The 26,714-nt window shown below is 45.0% G+C and overlaps 1 protein-coding gene across 3 annotated transcripts in view; it reads right to left on the bottom strand.

The window, feature by feature from the left end:
• The window catches only part of TMPO (thymopoietin), a 1,066,167-nt gene that overhangs the window by 735,320 nt on the left and 304,133 nt on the right, over positions 1-26,714 (bottom strand). For all 3 annotated transcript variants that reach the window (XM_044087819.1, XM_044087820.1, XM_044087821.1), the window contains exon 2: positions 14,789-14,915. In XM_044087819.1, the coding sequence (XP_043943754.1) occupies positions 14,789-14,915 (127 nt within the window). The remainder of the gene's footprint in view (positions 1-14,788; positions 14,916-26,714) is intronic.

Genomic DNA, 26,714 nt, shown 5'->3' with positions numbered 1-26,714 from the left:
GACGGCATAATGTAAGCAAAAGCGGAGCCGAAAAACTCCTCAGCAAATTCCGACCGACGTCTAAGCATCCGCTGGTTGAAAGAAGCACAGGCTAGACAAGCTGCTACGTCGTGGTCTGGGCCTAAGCAAGGAAGCAGTAAGAGTGGAAATCTTTATGAGGTATTTGTTTCCCACAAGTTAAACAGTTATTCACTTTTTCTGACATCGGCTGAGGCAAGAAAGAGTCCCCAACGGGGTACTTAGCTTTTTAGAAGTCTTCGGTAGTAGTAATCTCTGGTTCTGACTGACCGGCACTTGCGAACAGCTTCTGCTTCGGGCGCCACGTGGCAAGAAAGACTGAGGAAAATGGCGTCGGCTGATACCTTTATACCCGAAGAACTGCAGCTATGACGTCGGGTGAAGTGCGACATCAGCCGAGGCCAGACCCAGACTTTGGAATCCGGCCGACCGAGGGGCTGCCTGACGACAGGACAACCCATTTGTAAGGACTGCAGATGCATCCTTGAAGGACATCAGCCAAGTAATAGGACATTGAAATGGCTGCAGAGGGACTCTGGGGCCATATTTTGGTTGTATGTTCTTCAGTTTGTGTTTGAAAGTTGATATCACACAATTCCACTTGAGTGTGTGGGGTTACATAATTATGTATGCAAATTTTATGTTAATCAGCATACAGATTTGTACCTATTTTTCACAGACCTTTGTCCAGATTTTTGATCCTTCCACGTTGTGAGGTATGGCTGAGGCATACACACACTTCCCAAAACGGTCCACCGACCAGGACTCCCTGTTTGGGGAATGGGCCGTGGAGCTCTGCTCTGCCAACTCCTTGGTGGCGGCAGCAACCATGATGGCACTGACTGGGACACCTTTGCACCAGAAAGAATGGTCCCGCAGGAGGGCTAAGAAATTTATCTGCTCTTTTTGTGACTGGCTCCACCATGTCGGGCTCCTTCCAGGCCCTGCTGGTGATCAAATCTACCAACTCGTCTGCAGTGGGAGACACCCAGGAAGTAGATGGGCCCCCATCCCGAAAGTCTTCAGAAACATGACCCCTCAGAAGACGGGTGTTTGGGAGAGCATCTGCCCTTCTGCTTCAAGATTTCAAGGATGTGCCCAAAGGAGAGATAGTCGGGTGGAGATTTGGGGGACCTCTCCCCTTCATTGTGGTCCGTGCCCTCGGTGAGGGACTCCATAGGGGAGTCAAGAGTGCCTCCCTTTTGCATTTTCTCTTATCATGTACCTCCTCCATGGAGTGCTCTGGGGAGGACTCTGAAGAAACAGGGACTCCCACAAGGGAGGGAAAGTACAGTTGTGTACACTTACCATAAATGTAGATGTTAGAGTGAATTCACTGTTGCAGTCATCACCTGTGGGTTATTCCTGCTGTGGTAGCCCTCGGCCGGCCTGAATACCAGAGTCAATGTTTTTCTGCATCTGCTGCTGTCGCTTGTTGTCCGACGTCAAGTCGTCAGTGCTGTAAAGGAAGGCAGCAGATGCCATTACATCAGCTTTTCTTGCCCTAACCAGTCAGAGGCACAAGTAAATATGGAAAAGTGGTCCTGGTGGCTAAAAGCCACCATTAGAAACTTGCATCTCCCTAAAAAAGAAGATACAAGGGGGGAGGATGGTGGGAAACCAGGACTGCAACAGTGAATACACTCGAACATCTACATTACTGGTAAGTGTACACAACTGTACTATGTTCTTTGTGTTTCACTGCTGCAGTCATCACCTGTGGGAGGATTCACAAAGCTGAGGAGAGGGGTGGTAGGATTAGTAAGAGACCTAGGAATGGGTCAGCATGCCCTGCAGGACTGCAGAGGCAAACCCTGCCCTGGCCTTAGAGAATAGAGATAGGTGGTGAAACTTGGTAATGGTATGGACAGAAGTCCAGGTGGCAGCTTCCAAGATATCCCTGCTGGGAACTCCTCTGAGGAATGCTGAAGAAGTGTAGGCTGCCCTAATGGAATGTTTTCCCATACATGGTGTAGCAGACATGGGTACAGTGTGAGATCCATTGGGAAAAGAATAGTTTGGAAATGGGCTTCCCCTCTGCCCCTGCGGAAAAGCTGACAAGGAGTTGATCTGTTTTCCTGAAGGATTTAGTATGGTCCAGATAGTATCTGAGCTGTCTGTGCACATCTAGTGAATGCAGAATTCTTCCCCCCTTGTTTTGAGGGTTAGGAAAGAAGGGGGATAGAGGTATGGCTTAGCAGATAATTACATTAAATACCACCCTGGGTATAAAGGAGGGATTATTCCTGAGGGAGATCCCATCTGCATGGAAGATGATGAAGGGCTCACTGGCCACCAGTGCCTGAAGATGTGAAACCTTTCTGGCTGAGGTGATAGCTAGGAGAAAAGTAGTCTTTCAGGAGAGGTATCCAAGTTCTGCTGAAGTAGCAGGTTAGAAGGGTGGTAGAGTTGATTTTTCCCAAGACATAATTCAGGTCTCAGGCTGGAGTGGGAGGCCTTCTGGGAGGTCTGATATTAGAAGGCCCTATGAGGCGTTGTTTAATCAAAATGTGGGATAACAGGGGCTGTTCTGTATCAAAATGAACTGAAATGGCTGAGGTGTGGATTTAAATAGGGAAGGAGAGGCCACTATTAAGTAGCTCCGCTAGGTAGTCCAGGATAAGAGGGATGGAAGGTGGTGAGGTACTGCCCCCTCTGGACTGGCTCCAGGAGCAGAATCTTTTCCATTTTTCTGCGTAAGATTTTCTGGTGCTGGGCCATCTGGCCTCTGTGATGATGTGTAGGATCTGTTTGCTTAACACGGGCCCCTAGTCTGCCTTTTGAGCATTTGCCATGCTGATAGTTTGAGAGTCTGCAAGTCTGAGTGCAGCACCCCCTCCCCAGAGTTAAGAGGTCTAAGATCAGGGGGAAGCTGGCTGGGAGGCTGTGAGGTCAGGCTGCTCAGTAAGGGGTACCAACGTTGCCTGGGCCAATCTGGGGAATTGAGGATGGCCTTTTGTCTCTCCTCCCTTAATTTGACCAGTACCTTGGGGCTAAGAGAGAAGGAGTACACAGAGTGTTCCAGGGGAGGTCAAGGCATCCACCTTCCACACTAGGTGGTGATACTCCCTGGTACAGAACCTTTTCTGATGCTGGTCGGGATGCAAAGCAAAAAGATCTAGCTGTTGAGACCACCACCCCCAGGTGATTTGTGAAAGGATTTTTTTTTGTATAGCTGCCACTCGTGGGGGTCCAGGAAGTTTCTGCTTAAGTGGTCTGGCAGTGTGTGGTTAATTCCAGGTGGGTACTGGCTATCAGGTGTAGTTCCATGGAAGAAGCTGCCAGCTTGAGGTTCATGGCTAGCCTGCACAGAGTGCAGGATAGGGTCTTTCCCTGTCAGTGGGTGTACCACATTACTGTGGCATTGTCTGTTTTGATTAGGAGAACCCCTGGCTTGAGATGGGGTTTGAAGGATGTCAGAGCCTTTTGTACTGCAATCATTTCCTTCTGGTAGAAGTGTAAGGGAAGGTGATGGGCATCCCAAAGACCTTGGGTGCGCCTGCCTTCTAGGTGAGCACCCCAAGCTATATCTGAGGCATCAGTGGTAATGGTCTGCCCGGTTGGGCAAAGGTTGAAGAAAAGACCCTTGTTCTGAGCTGGGGCCCCTGCCAATCAGAGAAACGCATCCTCTATACAGGGGATCGGCGCTTGAGAGGTTCCTGGAGGTAGTGTGTGCAGACTCAAAAGGTTCTTTAGATACCACTGAAGTTTTCTCGTGTGAGCCCTGGCCAGAGAAATTAGAAGGATGCAAGATGCCATGTACCTCAAAGGCTTACAGGGACTTCCTCACCATGTGGCGATGCCTGGAAGCCAGCTGGTGAAAAAGAGTTGCAGGAATCTCTGCTTTTTTGGGGGATAGGAAGGCCATTTTGGCTGCTGTGTGCAGCAGTGTTCCCAAGAAAATGATCTTCCTGGAGGGTGTTTTGTCGTGATTTATTCAGATAGATGATGTACCCTGAAAGGGTTAAGGAGAGTTTTGACAATCAGGGGGTCCTCGAGGAGCTATTCTTTGCCATCTGCCTGAATGAGGCAGTTGTCCAGATAAAGGTAAATTTGTAAGTTTTTCTGTCCGCCAAAAGCTATGGCTGGGGGCCAAGGCCTCTTATGGAGGTAGGGTAATTAACCATGCATTTTCAGTCAGCCCAGGCAGCAACTCCTGCAAAGTTAGCATTTTGAATTTGGTGACCGCCAAGAAGGTGTTCTGAATGGGTAGATCCAGGGAGGGGAGCCAAGTGCCCTCTATCCTAGGAGCAAGGACTAGTGTGGAATAAGAGCCTTTACTTGACTGATATGAGGGGACGGTTTCCACTACCCCTATGGACAAGTGAGCTTGGACATGTTTCAGTGCCTCTGTTCAGTGATACTGAGATAAGGGTACTCTCTTGGAATTGGTAGAAGGAAAAATTTGTATCCCTGAAAAAAAATCTTTAAGACCCAATGGTTCTTGGTAGTTGATAAGTGACAGCAGTGCAGTCCTTGAGGGATTTTTACCCTAGAGAGATGGCTTACAACTCCCTGCCTTTGGAGTAGAAGTGGTCCACCGTTTAGTTCTCAGCTGACCGTGGAATAGGGGTCTGGGTGGTCTGTCCTTGCGAGGCTTACCTTGCCCCTGTCTGCTAGGTGCAGGAAAGTAGTGTGAAAGACCTCCTCAGAAGCCGGTGCCTGAGTCGCGGCTTCGGACCCAACAGGGGCAGAGACAACCAAAGGCTTGGAAGACAAAGATGATTTTTGCAGGATACCAGACTCCGAAAGGGTCTCAGTAGAGGCCTGCAAAAATATGAAATCGGGCATCAGGGGCTGCAAAGCCACCTCACTGAATTCCGAATTACTGATTATCTGCTTAGAAGTAAAGTCGTCGGAAGGCTTAGCCTTGAGTGGTCTGTATCTTTATGCTTACATTTTTTCAGAATGTCTACGGATTATTTGTTGATGGATGCCATTTTGGCTACAATAAGAGCTCTGCGATGAATGGTTCTCACGTTAAAGAAGGCACAGTACCAGCAAAGTACAGTTGTGTACACTTACCATAAATGTAGATGTTAGAGTGTATTCACTGTTGCAGTCATCACACTTGGGTTATCTGCCTGCAGGTAGCACTCAGTTGGCCTGAATACCATAGTCTTAGGATTTCTGCATCGGATGCTGTCGCTTCTTCTGTGACGTCAGATCGTCAGGGGTATAAAACAGGCAGCAGATGCCATTACATCATAAATGTCAGGAGCCCCCAAATAGGAAGCTAGTTTATGGTGAGGAACACCACCAGTAAAAAGTAAATAGCAATGCCATTAGGAATAGCCACAGAGAGGAGAGGTAGATAGAGAAAGCCAGGGGGCTGGAGGGAGGTAAACCAGGACTGCAACAGTGAATACACTCTGACATCTACATTTATGGTAAGTGTACACAACTGTACCATGTTCTTCGTGTTTCAATGTTGCAGTCATCACACTAGGGTTGATTCCCAAAGCTGAGGAAGGGTGGAGGCAGTCAAGAAGTGCTAGGACTGGCTAGTAGGCCTTGCAAGACTGCTGTAGCAAATCCAGCTCTGGATTTAGAAAAAAATTTAAGTGGTAATGCTTGGTGAAGGTGTGTACAGAACTCCAGGTTGCAGCTTCCAGAATGTCCCTGGGTAGGGACTCCCTTGAGAAATGCTGTAGAGGTGGAAGTGGCCCTAGTGGAATGTGGTCTGATCCACTGTGAGGTAGGTTTTTCATGGTACTTCTAGCAGAAATGGATGCAGTGTGCTATCCATTTGGAAATAGTTTGCTTTGAAATGGCCTTACTCTCTGCCTCTGTAGCAAAGTTGACTAGCAGCTGGTCAGATTTTCTGAAAGGTTTAGTCCTGTCAAGGTAGAACCTGAGCTGTATGTGCACGTCCAAGGAGTGCAGGATCCTTTCTCCTTTATTCTGAGGGTTAGGGAAGATGGTTGGAAAATGGATGGAGTGGTTTAGAGCCACACTGGACACCACCTTAGGCATAAAAGATGGGTTAGTCTTGAGGGAAACCGTGTCAGCATGGAAAATAATGAAGGGTTCCACAGCCATTAGTGCCTGCAAACTCAAGACACTCTTCTTGCTGAAGTTATAGCTAAAAGCAGGGCTGTTTTCCAACTGTGGGTGCATGAGCTTTCCAGTTCAAAGTTAAGGTCCCAGGCAGCGGTGGATGCTCTCCTAGGGGCCTTAAGTTGTTCGCCCCTCTCAGGCACTGTTTGATGAGCCATGGACATAATTTGTGTCTCTGGAGTCGGCTGAGGTAAGGATTTAGAAGTAATATGCTTTGTTTTGCTGGCTGCCTTAGCCCTAGTGTAGGCCTTAATAGACATGGCCATAGGGGGCCTGGCAGCTCCACGTGCAAGAGTGACCTTGTCTACAGCAATGGTCTCGGGCATTTCCTCGGTTTTGGTATCCGGAGGAAAATCTATAACTGGCGTCGGAGTAATGTCTGGAATCGGAGTCGTCGGTAATGCGGTGTCTTCGGTTCGGAGCGGTGGAGAGACCGTCTCAGAGGAACCGAGCACTCGCTAGGTTTTGGCGTGGAGTCGGTGGTAGACGCGGGCCGAGGATGTCGGTCCCGGTCTTTTCGCTTTTTGGGAGTTTGCGATGTCGGGAGATCCAACGGCATGGTGTAAGCAAAATTATCGCCGAAAAAATCTTCAGCGAACTCCGCCCGGCGCCTGAGAGTGCACTTGTTGAAGCGAGCACAGGCTACACAGGCTGAGACGTCGTGGTCTGGGCCCAGGCAAGGGAGACAGTAAGAGTGGAAATCCTTATGAGGTATTTGTTTACCACAAGAAAGACAATTGTTAACTTTTTCAGTAATTTCTGACATCGGCTGAGGCAAGAAAAGGTCCCCAACGGAGTACTTAGCTTTTGATGACTTCGTATCGTAGAATACAGGAGCTGACCGACCGGCACTTGCGAACTGCTTCTGCTTCGGGCACCGCGCGGCAAGAAAGACTGAAGAAAATGGCGTCGGCTGATGCTTATGTACTCCAGCCGCTCTGACGTCGGAGAGAAATGCGACATCAGCAGACGTCGGACCCAGACTTTGGAATCCGGCCGACCGAGGGCTGCCTGAGGCAGGACAACCCACATGTTATGACTGCAGTTGCATTCTTGAAGGACATCATGCAAATACAGGATTTTGCCTAACTACTAACAGGAAGTATGCTATTCTTATACTGTTCTACAAGACATTGCCTTCTGTGGTTGACGTAATCAAACACAACTTTCAGTATTGTTCTACAGCAGAAGTTACTCAGATTTTCTGCTGACATGACTGGAATTATGAAAAACATTTTGAGAAAAACAACCTGGCCTTGGTGGGCTCTAGCCCATTACAAATTTATATTGTGTAGTTCTAATACATGTGTTACATTTCAAGGTACTTTTCTAGTTTAGACACAAGCAAGTGCTGATTGCAATTCATATTTTCAAGTAGTCTTTGTGCTGGTTATGTATAGCTCCTGCAACTGTGTATTTTCTCACAGCACAAGCGGAACTCCTTGTAAGTCTCATAACATTAATACATCTATTCATTATTTTCTTGACACAAGCAGGGATTATCTGCTTTCCTGTAAATTTCCAAAGCATAAGCAAAGATAATAGTTGCGCATATTTCATGACAATACAAGGTTAGAAAGCTTCTACAATTCGTACAGATTTTATGCAGTATGAAATAGAATAAATGTGTTAACCCTTTTCAAGCCTTAAATGCACTAAGCATATTGCTAATACATACACTAATACATATTTTTCTAACAGGTTGGTACTCCCCTGAGGAAGGCTGCTGAAGTGGCGGCTGCTCTGGTTGAATGTGGCCCAATGCCCTTAGGTACTGGCTGTTGTGAATAGCAGAAACGAATGCAGTGGCCTATCCACTTTGAAATAGTCTGCTTTGAGATGGCCTTTCTTTGTGATCCTGCAGCATATGCCACTATTGATTGCTATGTCTTTCTGAAAGCTTTGGTTCTGTTCAAATAGAAGCGTAGCTGTCTGTGCATGTCCAAAGAATGCAGAATTCTCTCCCCCTTATTCTGTGGGTTTGGATAAAAGGTAAGCAGATGAATAGTTTGGTAAAGGGCCACACTGGACACTACCTTAGGCATAAATGTCGGGTTTGTCCTCAGAGAAACCCTGTCTGGATAAAAAATGATAAAAGTTTCCACAGCCATGAGTGCCTGTAGCTCTGAGACTCGTCTTGCAGAAGTTATTGCTAGGAGCAGAGCTGTTTTCCAAGATAAAAACTTTATATCAGCTGTAGCGGCTGGCTCAAAAGAAGCCAGGGTGAGTTTTTCCAAGACATAATATAGGTCCCAAGCAGGTATTGGTGATCTCCTTGGAGGCCTTAAATTTTTGGCCCCTTTGAGGTACTGCCTTAATACAGGATGAGAAAAGACTGGTGGCTCTGTATTGTAATGAGCTGAAATGGCAGAGGCATGAATTTTTAAAGATGAAAAGGATAGACATTTGTCTAGCATCTCAGTTAAGTATTGTAAAATCTGAGGAATATTTGGTACAGCTGTGTCAATTCCTTGTGCCTGGTTCCAAGCACAGAATCTCTTCCATTTTCCAGCATAGGATTTTTTAGTAGTAAGCCACCTGGCCTCCAAAATAACATCCATCACCGCTTTAGTGAGAGGTGTGTTTTGTATGACTACATTATCCGCCACGCTGCCAGATTTAAGGTCTTGAGTTGGCTGTGCAGGATTTGATTGTTCTGCTGGGACAGTAGATGAGGCACTTGAGGTAAGGTCCAGGTTGGGCATTGAGACAAATTCCTTAGGACTGGATACCAGTACTGGCGTGGCCAGTCTGGGGTAATTAGTTCGTCTGCCAGAGTATTTGTATTTCCTGGCAGGAATTGTGCCTGCAGATGTACTTGGTAAGCCAATGCTGTGTTCCACAAAGTCGTGGCTAGTCTGCAAAGGGGGTAAGAATGAATGCCTCCCTGCTTGTTTATATACCACATGACCGTGGTGTTGTCTGTTTTTATCAGTAGTTGTCCCAGATGAAGTAGGTCCTTGAAGGCTGTCAGGGCATTTTGAACAGCTATCATCTCTTTTTGATTGATATGTAGATGCATTTGGTTTGCGGACCATGTGCCTTGAATACATTTTCCTGCCATGTGGGCTCCCCAGGCATAATCCGATGCATCCGTTGTTAATGTCTGTGTGGCTGGGGGTAGAGTGAATGACTGTCCCTTGTTCTGGTGACAGGCCTTCACCCACCATCGAAACTCCTGTTGCAGGCAGGGAATGAGAGCAACTATTGTTTCCAGGCTGTGGCAATGTTGAGTCCAAACACTTTTTAGGTATCACTGAAGTTTCCTCATATGCAGCCTTGCATATGGAATTAGTAGAATGCAGGATGCCATGAAGCCCAAAGCCTGCAGAATTTTTCTTGCAGATAACTGGGCCTTTGTTGCCAACAGTTTGAAATAGGTAGTCAGTTGCCTTTGTTTGTCTGGCGTGAGATAAGCCATCTGGACAGTTGTATTTAAGCTTGCACCCAGGAATATTATCTCTTGAGAGGGTACTAGTTTTGATTTCTGTTCGTTGACTGTGTACCCTAGGCATAGTAGTAATCGCTCTACAAACTCCAGATGCTGTAGTAGAATGTCCTTGTTCTCTGCTTGTAAGAGGCAGTCATCCAAGTAAGGATATATTTGTATTCCTCTGTCTGCAGAATGCAATTACTGGTGCCAGGCACTTTGTGAAGACCCTGGGTGCAGTAGATAAGCCAAAGGGCAGTGCAGAGAATTGGTAGTGCATTGAGCCAGCTTTGAATCTGAGGTATCTTCTGCATGTTTGTCTGATTAGGTCTAAAAGAGGCATACCTGCATGTCCCAAAGTCACACGCCAAGCCTTCTTGCCCGACATGGGCAGAAGCTGCTGTAGAGTCAACATTTTGAATTTTGGAATATCCAGATATGTTTAGAATAGATAGGTCCAGTATTGGTCTCCAGGCTTTGTCCTTTCTGGGTACCAAGAACAGTCTTGAATAAAATCCTTGTCCCTGCTCTTGCTCTGGTACTTGTTGAATGGCCCTCATGTCCATGAGGGATGAGACTTGTTTTTGTGCCTCTGCCCATTGATGTTTTGGCAGGTCTGGCCAACCGTTTGCCCTTAGCAGTGTATGGAAGTGAAACTTGTAGCCTTGTGACACTATGTTTAAGACCCATTTGTCCTGGGTTATGTGCCAATTTTGAGAAAAAAGTGCTAGTTTTCTCCCTAAAGGTGCTGCCAGAAGATAAGTGCTTGGTGCAGGCAGGGGTAAGTCATTGGGACTGTTTCCTGTATGGCTGTGATTTGTCTTCTCCAGTTTTGGAGGTAGAAGCACCCCATTGTTTAGACCTGTATGAACCTTGGGGCTGGGATGTGCCTCTTGAGCGTTTGTATCTGCCTCTTTGTGGCTTGTCTGACACTGGAAAGGACCAATTCTTTGTAGGTCAGTGTCTGCTAATCTTGGTGGCTGTACCTGTAAGAAATCCTTGACGGTTTGCATAGATTTAGCTTTGTCCTCCATTTTCTTTAACACCTCTTCTGCTTTAACACCAAACAAAACATCATGCTGTAATGGAGCATCTAATAATTTTGCTTTAACATGATCAGGTAGATTTTGTTCCTTTAACCAAGCATGCCTCCTAATGACAGAACCTGTAACTGCATCCCTGCAGGAGGCCTCCAGAGAATCAAAACCACATTGCAAAGTATGCTTTCCAACTTGTTCAGCTGCATGCAATAATTCCTGCATTTCTTTGTTTTTTGCACATTCAGAATTTATCAACATTTTTTGTTTAAGCAGTGACGTAATGTATTGCTGATATTTGAGCATATGAAACTGACAATTTAAAGCCCTTATAGCCAGGGTAGCAGAAGTGTAAATCTTTTTCCCCCCATCTGTCCAGTGCCCTAGAATCCCTGTCAGAGGGAGCAGGGTTTTTTTGCAGTGGAAGCCTTGACCCCTTTGGGACCCTGAGAGATAGTTTCTGGGTCAGCCGCAGGGTTTTTGAAAAGGAATTTATGAGAGCCAGGAACCCTGTAGTACCTGTCCGGCTTAACAGGAGCTGGAGGTAAGAAGTCATGGGTCAGACTGGACTCCGAAAATACATCATCTACAATGTCTAACAGGTGGAATAGCTAGGGGCCTGTGTTGTGGTAGTAAAAGGAAGTCTCTGAGCCTTTTCTTAGATTCTGAATAATCTTGGCTCTCACAGTGGAAATGCTCCCTCATGATATGTAAAGTTTCCCCAAAAGAATAATCCTCAGGAGGAGAGGCTGAAGGGATTGATTCTTCAGCATCAGAATCCTCATAGGGAGGAAGAGAGTATTCCTGATCAGAAGAGGAATCAGATGAAATGGAAACCTGATCTGAAGATTCATATTCTGTCTCTTGCCTAGGCCTCTTATCAGGAGGGGGATGGGAACCCCTGATCAAAGTAATTAGGTCTTCGGCCATTTTGAGCGTCTTTTTTTTTAGGCATGGAGGCCTGTCCAAGAGGCTGTTGTACTTGTTTCTTTGTCTTTAAAGGTGCTTTAGTCTTTGTCTTTGAAGCTTAAGTCGTTTTAACATATAAATGAGTAGGTCTGAAAAAACCCTCAGAAGCCGATGCCTGCTCAGTGGCTCCAGACCCATCTGAGGGAATAGTTTCCGAAGGTCCAACACCTTGAGCTTCCAGCGGCCTGGTTGACTCCACGTGGGTGTCGGTAGTGGTCTGCGAGTCTAAAGTAGCAGTCATCAGGGGCTGCGAGGCGCCTCACTGAGAACCGGCGACTGGCTTAGAAAAAGACTCGTCGTCGGTTTTGGACCTCGGATGCCTGTCCTTTTCCTTGCGTTTCTTGTGAATTACGGTAGTCGGATGGCTATCCGATGACATTGTATAGTTAAACCTTCTCAAAAACCTGTTCCAAGAACAATAAAGGTCGTCCTCCCACACAAATCTAGGAAAGTAGAATCCACCAGCGATAATGTTAATAAGTTGGTTTATTACACACCACACAAATAAAATCCAAGTGCTTTCGTCTCCCTTCGGAGACTTCTTCAGAGATAGATTAGAACTACAAAACACTTCAATTTATATGAATCAAATAGTGGGCTGGTCAATAAATTAATTGGTACACACATTTCCTTCATTGCCTTCTAAAAGTAGTATACACACTGTTTTCTATTGTGTGTAAGTTAACAGTTTTCTGTTCGGAGAACAGTAAATTCAGCCTTTAAAGTCACAAAAACTGTAAAATCGGCTGTGTGAATGTTAGAATGAAAATATTAAAAATATGAATATATTAAAATATGTTAAAATATACTGAAAATATATTAACCCATTACCAACATGTATATATAATGGGTAAGTAAATAAATTGTAAGTTACAATTGATATGACATGTTACATTATAAAAAAGAAAAAGCATATCATGTCAAAAACTACAGAACAGAAAAAACTAATAACGAAATAATGGTAGACAATACTGTCAACTCTTCTAGAAATTAAATATGTATACGTGTGTGTATATATATATATATATATATATATATATATATATATATGCACACACATACGTATATGTACACATATATGTGCACATGCACACATAAATGTAGATATCAATAAGTATCAATAAATAAATACACATATATATAAAAATATATATAAAAAATATGTGTAAAAAATATACATGTAAATAAATTCTTTATAAAACTTTTGTATATATTAATATAATTTAATAATTAATAATTTAATATAATATAATATATCCTTTTGTAAAAATATATATTTATATACATGTATGTATCTTCATTAAAAGTAATGAATATATTCCTAACTTTTAACAGCCCTCTTAGGGTCAGCAGCAAAAAGTTTTAAAATGGGAGAAATAGATATATGGTCATTAAGGCCTTTCCCTCCACTTGCATCCAAACGCAATTGCCACATCATTTCCTTATATTCTAATTTTGTTTCCCAATCACCGCAGCGTGTATCAATTAATTCATTGACCAGCCCACTATTTGATTCATATAAATTGAAGTGCTTTTTAGTTCTAATCTATCTCAGAAGAAGTCTCCGAAGGGAGACGAAAGCGCTTAGATTTTATTTGTGTGGCGTGTAATAAACCAACTTATTAACATTATCGCTGGTGGATTCTACTTTCCTGGATTTGTGTGGGAGGACGACCTTTACTGTTCTTGGAACAGGTTTTTGGAATTTGTTGTGATATATTTTCGTGTTTTGTGGTTACTAGTTAAACCTTCTGCCAAAATAGTGAAATACAAAATCGTACCAATGCTTAATAGTGCATTGGTTAAATCTACCACAAAACCAACAACTAGCAACGTCGTGGTCAGGGCCAAGGCAAAGAATACAGTAAGAATGAAAGTCCTTATGAGGTATTTGCTTCCCACAAGAAATACAATTAGTAACTTTTTCTGACATCGGTCTGGAGCAAGAAAAAAGTTTCCCCGACGGGGTACTTAGCTTTTAGTGAAGACTTTGGATCTGAAATTCGAACACAAAAATCTCAGGAGTCGACCGACCGGCACTTGCGAACTGCTTTTGCTTCGGGCACCACGCGGCAAGAAAGACTGAAAAAAATGGGGTCGGCTGCATCTTTTATACCCCTGGCACACTGATGTCAGGGAAGAGGCGACAGCAAACGACGCCGGACCTAGACTTTGGAATTCAGGCCGACTGAGGGTAGCCTGCCAGCAGGATAACCCAATTGTAATGACTGCAACAGTGAAACACGAAGAACAAAAGGAGAACTGCAAATAGTATCTCAAGCACTGAAAAGCGCGTCCAATGTGAATGGTGGCAAATGAGATCTGAGGAAACTGTGCTTAGTACAGGGGATTGTGGGTAAGGGGGGGAGCTCGAGCCTGGAAGGTGAAGTCTACAGAAGAAAGCAGAGTCAGACCTGAGGATCAGATCCATAACCCATGCGTGAATCAAAAAAGAGGACAACATCAGATCAGACAGTAATGAAACAGAGGCTTTGTTCTGGGAGTCTTCGGATCCAATGAAGGTTGAGGATCCACAGATTTCCTTTTGTTTCCTTGTACTTCACTTTCACTTTTATCTTTAGCCTTTCTTTTGTTGCCTTTCTGAGAATTCTTGGGATCTGGAGACATTAAATAATCAACTAATTTCTTCTGTCTGCCAGGGCTCTAGATCCAAACCCCTGACAAACAGAGCAATCAATGTCAGTGTTAAAGACCTAAACAAATCATGTTGCAATAACATTGGCCAAGAGACAGGATTTTATGGGTGCACTTGAATAATAAAAGGTTTTAAAAAGTGCTTCATCTTGAGAAAAGGAAACCCACAACTAAAAATAATTAAATAGAAAAAAATTCCCCACAAAATAGTTAAGACAAGGCATAAAGAAACCAGCCTCTGTATCACAAGGAGTAGAGGCAAGAAAGCACCAACAAAAAAGAAATGCTAAAAATTAGCGGTCAAAAAAGATTTCATAACAGTATCTATTACAGAAATATCACACAAGGCACCTATTGACAAGATTGCCTTTAACATTGTGCAAAAGGAATAAAATTTAGAGAACACTTAGCCAGCATAGAAGGATCAACATTTTGTAATGGTGGCAAATGAAATCTGGAGCTAGGAGGAGTGCAGGACATTATGGGAGGGTAAAGCTTAGAAGTTCATGATTTAGATCACTGGTAGATGGTTGGATCAGATCGGACAAATGGCTCCAGTGCAACAGTCGGGATTAGACAGGCAAATAAAACAGAATCCTGTACTTCACCATATACATACCTGTGATAGGCCCAGGGTTAATTCCATTTTTAATTAGCTGCTCTTTCAATTCTTCATTACTCAATTCTGTTACATCATACTCTTCTTTCTCTTCTCGTCTGGGTTTATCTGGCTTTTTTGTGGCTCTCTAGGGTGGAAAAAGTACATTTCAAAACTCAAAAAATAAATCAAGAATGTATCATTTTCATTGATATCTTATCAAATTGGTCAAACAAGTTGAATTTCCACAGCAGCAGATTTCTGAATTTCACAAGATTTTCCAACTGTATTAAAAATGGCTTTGGTGGTGCCAATTTAATCCCTGGTGAATTAGGGGGAGCACTTTCTAGTAAATAAAAAGTACAGTTTTGTACCTACCATAAATGTAGATGTCCGATAGGAATGCATCTGCAGTCCTTACAAATGGGTTGTCCTGTCATCAGGCAGCCCTTCGGTCGGCCGGATTCCAAAGTCTGGGTCTGGCTTCGGCTGGTGTCGCACTTCACCCGACGTCATTGCGGCAGTTCTTCGGGTATAAAGGCATCAGCTGACGCCATTTTCCTCAGTGTTTCTTGCCCCAGATGCCAGGTGCCTTCTTGGATGGCTAAATTTGGATAAATGCCAAAGTTTCCAAATAGTAGAGAGCAAACACATAAAATAAGCATGTATGTACATATATACAAACAAATACACCATAATAGATCCCCCCCAAGCTAGCTGAAGGTTGGCAAATACCCTAGGAGTACCTCAGAGGGGAAGGTGGGTGGGTAATCCTGACTGCAGATGCATTCCTATCGGACATCTACATTTATGGTAGGTACAAAACTGTACTATGTCCTTCAAGGATGCATCTGCAGTCCTTACAAATGGGTAGAATACCATAGCTAAACTAGGGGAGGAGGAAAAGAGTAGAGATTATGGTGTAGTTAGGATCCCTTACAAAACAGCAGTGGCAAAACCTGCTCGGGATCTAGAGTATAGAGGTAAATTGTAATGCTTGGCAAATGTATGCACGGAGGTCCAAGTAGCAGCCTCTATAATGTCCTTGGTAGCCACTCCTCGTAAGAAAGCTGTGGTAGTGGCTGTAGTCCTTGTGGAGTGAGGCCTGATGTTCTCGGGGGTTTTCTTTCCATGGTAGGAGTAACAAAATCTAATGCAATTTCCTATCCATTTGGAGATTGTCTGTTTTGAAATTGGTTTTCCTTCCTTTCCTATTGCATATGCTACCAGAAGCTGGTCAGTTTTTCTATTGGTTTTTGTCCTGTCCAGGTAGTAGCGTAATTGTCTATGTACATCCAAGGTATGCAAGAGTCTTTCTCCCCTGTTCTGTGGGTTGGGGAAGAATGTAGGTAGGTGGATAGCCTGATTTAAAGAGACTCTGGATACCACCTTAGGCATAAATGTAGGATTTGTTCTCATGGACACTCTATCTTGATGGAAGATCAGGAAGGGTTGCACTGCCATTAATGCCTGTAGTTCAGAGACCCTTCTTGCTGAAGTTATTGCCAGCAGGAAAGCAGTCTTCCAGGATAAGTATTGTAATTCTGCTGTTGCTGCTGGTTCGAAAGGGGAAGTGTCAATTTTTCTAGCACAAAGTTCAAGTCCCATGCTGGCAATGGAGGTTTCCTGGGAGGTTTCACATTTTTAATTCCTCTCAGAAACTGTCTGAGCAGAGGATGAGAGAAGACAGGAGGATCCAAGCTGTATTCTGCTGAAATAGCTGATGCATGTATCTTGATGGAAGAATAGGACAGGCCTGTATGGAAGAGCTCTGCCAAGTACTCCAGGATGTTGGCTATGTTCACCAGTGTCACATCTTGCCCCTTTGCAGTACTCCAAATGAGATATCTTTTCCACTTTGCTGCATAATTCTTTCTTGTTGAAGGTCTACGAGCCTCCAGGATTATGTCTTTAACCCTTTGGGATAAATTTGGGTTAATTGCTGTTATGTAATGTTCCAGGCAGTTAGCTGCAGAGTCTTCAGGTTTGGATGCAGGATGTTGTAGTTGTTCTGTGTTAACAGCAATGGGATCAGGGGGAGTGTCCATATTTGTTCCCGAGACATGCTCCTCAGCAATGGATACCAATGTTGTCTTGGCCAGTCTGGAGCTATCAGAATGATCCTCGGACGTTCCTCTTTGATCTTCAGAAGCACCTTGTGCATCAAAGGAAGTGGTGGGAATGCGTATGCTGTCAGATTTTTGCAACTGAAAGATAGGGAGTCCACCTTCCAAGCAAGTGGGTGGTACGTCCTTGTGCAGAATTTCTTTAGCTGGTGATTGAGTGGGGATGCAAACAAGTCTATTTGTGGTAATCCCCATTCTCTTGTGATGGCTTTGAAGATGTCCGGATGCAGCATCCATTCGTGGGCATCGGTGGTAGTTCTGCTTAGTATGTCTGCTAGAATGTTTTCCTTCCCCGGTACAAAAATTGCTTGTAACTGAATGTTGTAGCTCAGAGCCACATCCCATAGGTCCAGTGCCAGCCGGCACAGAGGATATGAATGTGTGCCTCCCTGTTTGTTGATGTACCACATAACTGTGGTGTTGTCTGTCCTTATCATCAACTGACCTTCTTGGAGAAAAGGTCTGAATGACTGGATTGCCAATTTTACTGCCATCATTTCCTTTAGATTTATGTGCAGGTGCAGCTGGTCTTGAGTCCATAGGCCTTGAATGCACTTGCCCAGCATGTGTGCCCCCAACCGAGGTCTGAGGCATCTGTCGTGATGGTTTGTCTTGGTTGACTGTTGCAGAAGGGCAATCCTGTGTTTGATTGACAGGCCTGAGCCCACCATAGGAACTCTTGCTTCAGGCATGGGATTATTGGAATTTTGGTTTCTAGGCTGTGCTTGTGTTGGGACCACAAATTCTTTAGGTACCACTGTAGCTTTCTCATATGCAGTCTGGCATGAGGGACCAGTATTATGCAGGATGCCATGAAGCCTAGAGCTTGTAGCACTTTTCTTGCAGTTAGATGGTTCTGCTTTGTTAATGCCAAGAAATAGAGAGGTAGTTGCTCTTTCTTTTCTGCAGTTAGGAATGCCATTTGTTTTGATGTGTCCAGCTCTGCACCCAGAAAGGTTATTCTTTGGGATGGAATCAGCCTTGACTTTTTTATATTGACTGTATATCCCAGGGCTTGCAGCAGGTAAATGACTCTTTATAAGTCTTCTGTTAGCTTGCTTTTGTTGTCCGCTTGTATCAGGCAGTCGTCCAGGTAGGGATAAATTTGAATCCCCTGAAGTCTGCAATGAGCGATTACTGATGCCAGGCATTTCGTGAACACTCTGGGCGCAGTAGATAAGCCAAAGGGCAATGCTGAGAATTGATAATGCTCTGATCCTGCAAGAAATCTGAGGTATCTTCTGCAAATTGGTCGTATGGGGACGTGCAGGTATGCCTCCTTGAGATCTAGAGTTACCAGCCAAGACTCCTTGCCCAGCATGGGAAGAAGCTGCTGTAGGGTCAGCATTTTGAATTTTGGAACAATGAGGAATGTGTTTAAAGCGGACAGGTCTAGAATAGGCCTCCATTTGTTTTCTTTTCTTGGTACCAGGAAGAGTCTGGAGTAAAATCCCTTTCCTTGCTCCATAGATGGTACCTTTTCCACAGCTCTCATTCTTAATAATTGAGATATTTGCTTTAGAGCTTCTGTCCTTTGAGTAGGTGGTAGGTTTGGCATTCCTCTCTTTCCTGGTAGAGTATGGAAATGGAACCTGTAACCTTGGTCTATAGTTTGCAAAATCCATTTTTCTCTTGTGATGCAATGCCAGTTCTTTGAAAATAAGGTTAGCTTTCCGCCTAAGGGTGCTTCTAGTTGTTCCCTGGTAGGCGGTGCCACCGCCAAGTCACTGTGATTGAGTTGTTGTAGTGGTGGTGGCTGCATCCGTGCCTCGCTGGTTGTTACCTTGCCACTGGCGTCCACTGTAGGCACCCCTGGATTGGTTTCTGCCTCTAGAACGCCTATTCCTGCCTCTCTGTGTCTTAGAGGAGTCCGGAAAGGACCAATTCTTGGAGGGCCAGTTCCTGCTAAACCTTGGAGGTTGAACCTGTAAGAAATCTTTCACTGTTTTTACAGATTTTGCCTTCTCTTCCATCTTTTTTAGTACCTGCTGTGCAGGGGAACCAAATAAATTGACCTTGTCCATGGGTGCATCCAAAAGCTTTGATTTGACATGGTCTGGTAATGCCTGTTCTTTCAACCATGCATGCCTCCTGATAACTGTGCCAGTCATGGCTGATCTAAAGGAAGCCTCCAGTGCATCATAGCCACATTTTAAAGAATGGTTACTAACCTGCTGTATGTTATGTACCATTTCTTGAACATGCTTTTTATCTAAAGATTCTTCAGAGGACAGCTTTTTAGTTAACTGGTCAAGCATAAACTCTTGATATTGAATCATATGAAATTGGCAGTTCAAAGCCCTAGCTGACAAAGTAGCAGAGGTGTAAACTTTTTTACCCCATCTCTCTAAGGACCTGGATTCCCTTTCAGAGGGGAGGGGTTTTTTTGTAGAAGTAGCTGCTACAGCTTTAGGGCCCTGGGAGATAGTCTCTGGACCTGCAAAAGGAGCCTTGTATAAATGGTGATGAGTGTCCGGGACCCTGTAGAACCTATCGGGCTTAGCAGGAGCCGGAGGTAATGAATCAGGAGCAGTGCAAGCATCATTAAATGCATCATCTACAACAGAAAGAACTGGAGGTATAGCTAAAGGCCTATGTTGTGGCAAATGTAGAAAGGTCCTAAGCCTTTTTCTGGAGTCTGAGAAATCTTGGCCCTGCCACTGAAATTGTTCCCTCATAGCATGCAAGGTTTCCCCAAAGGAAAATTCCTCAGGCGGAGAGGCTGAAGGGATGGACTCTTCAGCATCAGAGTCTTCGTAAGGAGAATAAGGAGCCTCAGGAGGGTCTGTATGTTCTGAGTCATCAGAGGAATCATCTGTGGATACTGGCTCAGGGGGCTCTGCTCTAGGCCTCTTTTCTGGAGGAGGGAGAGAGGTCCTATCTGGATGAGGCTGGGATCCACGAATTAAAGAGATGAGATCCTCAGCCAAAGAAAGCATATGGGAGCTGGTGCTGGGCCTGTGAGAGGGGGGTTTGGCAGGCATCGTTTTTGATGCTTTGGCTGCTTTAGCCCTGGCAAAGGCCTTAATAGACATTGCTGCAGGAGGCCTAGCAGCTCCACGTGCAGGGGTTGAAATATCCAGGGGAATGGTGTCTGATAATTCCTGTGAAACCGCAACAGAAGGTTGGATTTCAGAAGCCGATTCTACCAGGTTAGAAGAGGCCTCGGTAGAAAGCATGGTTTCGGCTGAAGAAAGAACCGCTTGCTCGGTTTCGGCCGAAACCGAGACACTCGCGGTTTGCTTAACCGTGGTTTCGGCCGAAACCGCGGACCGCGAGTCTCGGTCCTTTTCTTTGCGTTTTTTGGTAATTTTCGTTGTCGGAGGATCCGACGGCATAATATAGGCAAACTCCGACCGACGTCTAAGCGTCCATCGGTTAAAAGAAGCACAGGCTAGACAAGCTGCTACGTCGTGGTCTGGGCCTAAACAATGTATGCAGTAGGAGTGGAAATCTTTATGAGGTATTTGTTTCCCACAAGATAAACAGTTATTCACTTTCTCTGACATCAGCTGAGGCAAGAAAGAGTCCCCAACGGGGTACTTAGCTTTTTAGAAGTCTTCGAAGTAATATTTGGTAGTAGTAATCTCTGGATCTGACCGACCGGCACATGCGAACAGCTTCTGCTTCGGGCGCCACGCGGCAAGAAAGACTGAGGAAAATGGCGTCGGCTGATGCCTTTATACCCGAAGAACTGCCGCCATGATGTCGGGTGAAGTGCGACACCAGCCGAAGCCAGACCCAGACTTTGGAATCCGGCTGACCGAAGGGCTGCCTGACGACAGGACAACCCATTTGTAAGGACTGCAGATGCATCCTTGAAGGACATCTTGGTAAAATGACTGCTACAGTTGTTGTGTCTTTCGGCTTTTCCTGGTTAGGGGTCGCCACAGCGGAACTCCGGTCCGCTAATGATTGGCAGTATATTTTTTACGTGCCGAATTGCCAGCTCTGACGCACAACCTTCAACGAAGGTACGCCCATTCACGCATGTCTCCACCTAAAAGACACTCTAACTGAGAATCGAACAGGACATGGTCTTACTGTGAGGCGACAACGCTACCGCAGCACCACCACCACAGTTCAAAATGATTGCTACAGTATACCAAACAATTTCTTGAAAATACCTTATGCTCTTTCATATCTAATAATCAGGTCAAAGTCACGTTGAGTGACCGGATCCGACTGTTACCAACTTTAATCCATATATATTTGCAAAAAAATAGGTTGTATAAAAATACACAGCTGCTGTAAATGAATTTAAGTTTTCAGAACACTATGTGATATAGCATGCCAATAACTTGTATTTCACTATACACATACAAATGAAAGGTTGTCTGACATCAATCCTCCTATACAAATGCATACTAAAACAAGAATCACCTGTCGTAGCTAGTTTCTGGCTATACTGCTTACTGTATGTGTAAAAAGCTGTTTTAGGACTCAGTACTACAGTTGAGAGTCAGAGTAAATTACAACACGGGCAGCACAAAGTACAGTTGTGTACACTTACCATAAATGTAGATGTTCGAATTTATTCACTGTTGCAGTCATCACACTTGGGTTATCTGCCTGCAGGTAGCCCTCAGTCGGCCCGAATACCAGAGACTTAGTATTTCTGCGTAGGATGCTGTCGCTCCAGGACTGACGTCAGGTCGTCAGGGGTATAAAAACAGGCAGCAGATGCCATTACATCGGTTTTTCTTGCCCCAAATGTCAGAAGACCCCCAAATAGGGAGCAAAGTTATGGTGGGGAAAACACTACCAGTAAAAAGTAAATACCAATACCCCTGAAAGGGGTGAGTAACAGCTATAGACAGGCGAGAGAGAGAGAAACCAAGGGGCTGGAGGGAGGGAAACCAGGACTGCAACAGTGAATACACTCGAACATCTACATTTATGGTAAGTGTACACAACTGTACTATGTTCTTCGTGTTTCACTGTTGCAGTCATCACACTTGGGAGGATTCCCAAAGCTGAAAGGGTGGAGGCAGTCAAGAAGAGTTAAGGCTGGCTAGTATGCATTGCAGGACTGCTGTTGAAAAACCTGCCCTGGATTTGGAAAAGATAGACTGGTGGTAATGCTTGGTGAAGGTGTGTACAGAACTCCAGGTAGCAGCTTCCAAGATATCCCTGGTAGGGACTCCCCTGAGAAATGCTGTAGAGGTAGACGTTGCCCTAGTAGAATGTGTTCTAACCCCTTGAGGGGCTGGTTTCCCATGGTGCTTGTAGCAGAAATGGATGCAGTGTGCTATCCATTTGGAAATTGTTTAGAAATGGCCTTGCCCTCTGCCCCTGTTGCAAAGCTGACAAGTAACTGATCAGATTTTCTGAAGGGCTTAGTCCTATCAAGGTAGAATCTGAGCTGTCTGTGCGCGTCCAAGGAGTGCAGGATCCTTTCCCCTTTACTTTGAGGATTAGGGAAGAAAGTTGGCAAATGGATGGATTGGTTTAAAGCCACACTGGACACCACTTTAGGCATAAAGGAAGGGTTAGTTCTGTGGGAAACCCTGTCAGCATGGAAAATAATGAAGGGTTCCACAGCCATAAGTGCTTGTAGCTCAGACACTCTTCTAGCTGAAGTGATGACCAGAAGCAAGGCTGTTTTCCGAGAGAGGAATTTTAACTCTGCTGATGCTGCAGGTTCAAAGAGGGGAAGCGTGAGCTTTTCCAGTACAAAGTTATGGTCCCAACCAGGGGTGGGTGCTCTCCTTGATGGCCTTAAGTTGTTTGCCCCTCTCAGGAACTGTTTGTTAAGAGGATGCGAGAAGAGAGGTGGCTCTGTGCTGTAATGAGCCGAAATGGCTGAGGCATGTATCTTGATAGAGGAGAAGGACAGGCCTTTGTGGAGTAGATCTGCCAAGTAATCCAGGATTAGAGGTAGGGAGGGCAGAGTTGTGTACTCTCCTTTAGAGTGAATCCAAGAGCAGTACCTTTTCCACTTATCAGCATAGGATTTCCTTGTACTGGGTCTTCTGGCTTCAAGAATGACGTCTAGCACCTGTTTGCTTATGGTTGCTGGGGAACAATTCCAGGAATAAGCCAGGCTGCAAGATTTAGGGTTTGCAGTTGCGGATGCAAAATCTGTCCCCTCCTACTGAGAGAGCAGGGTTGGGTTCTGGTGCAGTGACAGGCTGCGCAGGAGTGGGTACCAGTGCTGGCATGGCCAGTCCGGGGCGATCAGAATTGTCCTTGGTCTGTCCTGTCTTATCTTGAGTAACACTCTTGAGAGAAGGGGCAGAGGGGGAAAGGCATAGATAGAGAGATTTACCCACTGAAAAGATAGGGCATCTACTTTCCAGGCCCTGCTTTGAGGGTTCCTGGTGCAGAATTTGCTGAGCTGGTGGTTGTAGGGGGAGGCAAAGATCCACCTCTGGGGTCCCCCTTTCTGAATCAGACGGTTGAAGGTGTTGGGCTCCAATTGCCACTCATGTGGGTCTAGGAGATTTCTGCTTACATCATCTGCCAGTCAGTTTTGTTTGTCTGTCTGGAACTGAGCTTGCTGATGGACTTGATTGCCCAAGGCAGTGTTCCATAGGGCCATGGCTAACCTGCAGAGTGGGTTCCCCCCTGCTCGTTGATGTACCACATAACTGTGGTGTTGTCTGTTTTTATTAGAAGTTGCCCTGGAAAGAGTAGGGATCTGAAAGCTGTCAGGGCATTCTGCACAGCTAGCATCTCTTTTTGGTTGATGTGCAGATGAATTTGATTTGGACTACAGTGGCCCTGAATGCATTTGCCATCCATGGGTGCTCCGCAGGAATAGTCTAATGAGTCTGTGGTTAGGGTCTGGGCAGCGAGGGGTTGAGTAAAGGGCAGTCCCTTGTTGTGGTCGCATGCTTCTGCCCACCAAAGCAACTCTGTCCTTAGACAGAGTATGATAGGAATGACGGTTTCCAGGTCCTGAGAATGTTGGCACCAAAGACTTAAGTACCACTGAAGTTTCCTCATATGCAGACTTGCATATGAAATTAACAGTATACATGAGGCCATGAACCCTAGGGCCTGCAGTATTTTTCTTGTGGATAGCTGGGTTCTGGTGGCCATTTGTTTGAAGAAGGCTGTCAGATAGACTTGTTTTTCTTAAATGAGGAATGCCATCTGGGATGTTGTGTCCAAGTTTGCTCCCAGGAATACAATCCTTTGACTGGGTACGAGTTTTGATTTCTTTCGTTGATTGTGTACCCCAAGGAAGTGAGAAGGTTTTTCACAAATGTCATGTGCTACACAGAAATTCTTGACTGTCCGCCTGAATTAGGCAGTCATCCAAGTACAGGTAAATTTGGACATTTCTCTGCCTGCAGTATGCAATGGCTGGAGCCAGGCATTTTGTGAATACTCTGGGCGCAGTGGATAAGCCAAAGGGAAGGGCAGTGAACTGATAATGCATAGATCCTGCCCTGAAACGTAGATACCTCCTGCATGACTCCCTTATAGGAATGTGCAAATAGGCTTCTTTTAAGTCTAGGGGACTAACCAGGCATCCTTGGCTAGCATAGGTAGAAGCTGTTGCAAGGCAAGCATTTTGAATTTTGGTACCACCAGGAAGGTGTTGAGAATTGAAAGATCCAGGATTGGGCACCAAGAGACCACTTTTCTGGGTACCAGGAAGAGTCTGGAATAGAATCCTTGACCTATCTGTTCTACTGAAATCGGCTGAATAGCTCTGATGGAGAGCAGGGAAAGAACTTTGCTTTGAGCCTCTGCCCACTGGTTTGGCAGAAGGTCTGGGAACCCTCTTGGGGTTGGCAGTGAGGGGAAGTACAATTTGTACCCCTGGGATATAATGCTGAGGACCCATCGGTCTTGAGTGATGGACATCCAGTTTTTTGCATGAAGAGCAAGTTTTCCTCCTAGGGCACAAGCAATTGGGCAGGGATGGGGAATGGAGTAGAGACATCATTTTGAGTTTTATTCCATAAGGAGGTGGCTTACCACTTCCAGTTTTGGAGGTGGGGGCCCTCCATTGCTTAGATCCCTGCATACCTTGAGACTGTAGTCTGGGTGGTCTATTTAACCCTGGGTCTGGCTTGAGATGGCCTGCAGGGGGCTGGAAAGGACCACTGTTTGGAAGGGCAATGCCTACTGAATCTACGGGGTTGCACTTGTAAGAATTCTTTAACAGTCTGCATAGACTTAGCTTTTTCTTCCATCTTTTTAAGAACCTCTTCTACTTTGGTGCCAAACAAACTGTCCTTGTTCAAAGGAGTATCTAGTAACTTTGATTTGACATGGTCTGGCAAGGTCTGCTCCTTGAGCCAAGCATGTCTTCTCAGTACAGAACCAGTGACTGCTGCCCGGCAAGATGCTTCAAGGGCGTCATAGTCACACTGCAAAGTATGCTTGCTGACTTGGCTTGCAGAGTCCATAAGCTCCTGCAATTCTTCTGCACAGTCTAAGTTCCATAATATGTTGCTGGTACTTCAGCATGTGAAACTGACAATTCAATCCCCTAATAGCAAGAGTTGCAGAAGTATATACCTTCTTACCTCATCTGTCCAAAGCTCTAGAATCCTTGTCCGAAGGGGTGGGATTCTTGGCTGTAGTTGCCTTGATACCTTTAGGCCCCTGGGAAATGATCTCTGGGTCAGCAGTAGGATTTTTGAAAAGAAATTTGTGAGTGTCAGGTACTCTGCAGTACCTGCCTGGTTTCCTAGGGGCAGGAGGTAAAGTATCAGGAGTAAGAGTGGATTCCATAAAAACATCAACTTCCAGGACACAGGGTATTGCTAAAGGCCTGAGTTGTGGCAGATCTAGGAATTCTCCGAGTCTCTTTTTAGACCGAGGATAGTCTTGGCATTCCCAGTGGAAAAGCTCTCTTAAAGTATGTAAGGTTTCACCAAAAGAAAAATCCTCTGGAGGGGAGGCAGAGGGAATGGATTCATCTGCATCTGAATCCCCATAAGCAAATAAGGGCATGTCTTCATAATCAGATACCTCAAAGTGATCGGTCTCCTGGTCTGTTAAAGCTGCAGGAGACTGGTCTATTTTCCTGTTAGCAGGGGAAGGCTGACTTCCCCTAATCAGTGTAATAAGGTCTTCTGCCTTTCTAAGCATTTGTCGTTGTGGCATGGGAGCAGGTGCGTGCGCTTTGGTAGTTGGTTTTCTAGGCGTAGTGCTTACTCTTGCCCTAAGAAACTCGGTAGTTTTACATAAAAAATAAATTGCTGGTTTGAGTCGAACATCGGTTGAGCGAAGGACTGCCTCAGAAGCCGGTGCCTGCACTGCGGCTCTGGACCCATCCAAGTAGAGACATCCGCAGGTTCTCGCGCCATACTAGACTCCAAATGGGTCTCAGTAGAGGCCTGCGAATCCACTGAAGCAGGCATCAGGAGCTACGAAAGCACCTCACTGAGTACCGGCAAACTGGTGACTAGCTTAACCGAAGCATCATCGGCAGCTTTAGACCTATGCGGTCTGTCTCTATCTTTATCTGTCAAATAAATTGTTAAAATCAGACTGTAAAAATCATTAGGCTTTTCAAAATGACAGTCAATAACACAGGATGCTCAGGTTCAAACAATGTTACTTTACTAATGTACATTAGGAGGCAAAAAAATATACAAAAACAAGTATAGAGTTTTGACTGCTCTATACAGGAAATACCCTCAATTATATACCATTTGCAATCAGCTTTTGCCCACCTTACTGACGTGGTCAGTCACAGGGCATTTACATCACTATAGTCCATAATACTTCATTCATAAGAAGATGCTGAGGTAATGCTTTTTAAAACCTTTCCCATGAGAATAACACAGCCTTGCAAGGCACCTGGTTAATTACAATGTCTTCCTGTAGATGTTGCTTCTTTCAAGGTTTTA

Source organism: Protopterus annectens, chromosome 11.part0 (genome assembly GCF_019279795.1).
Source record: "Protopterus annectens isolate FY-2018-M chromosome 11.part0, PAN1.0, whole genome shotgun sequence".
Lineage (NCBI taxonomy): Eukaryota > Metazoa > Chordata > Ceratodontiformes > Protopteridae > Protopterus > Protopterus annectens.
This window is presented reverse-complemented; position numbering and strand designations above follow the sequence as displayed.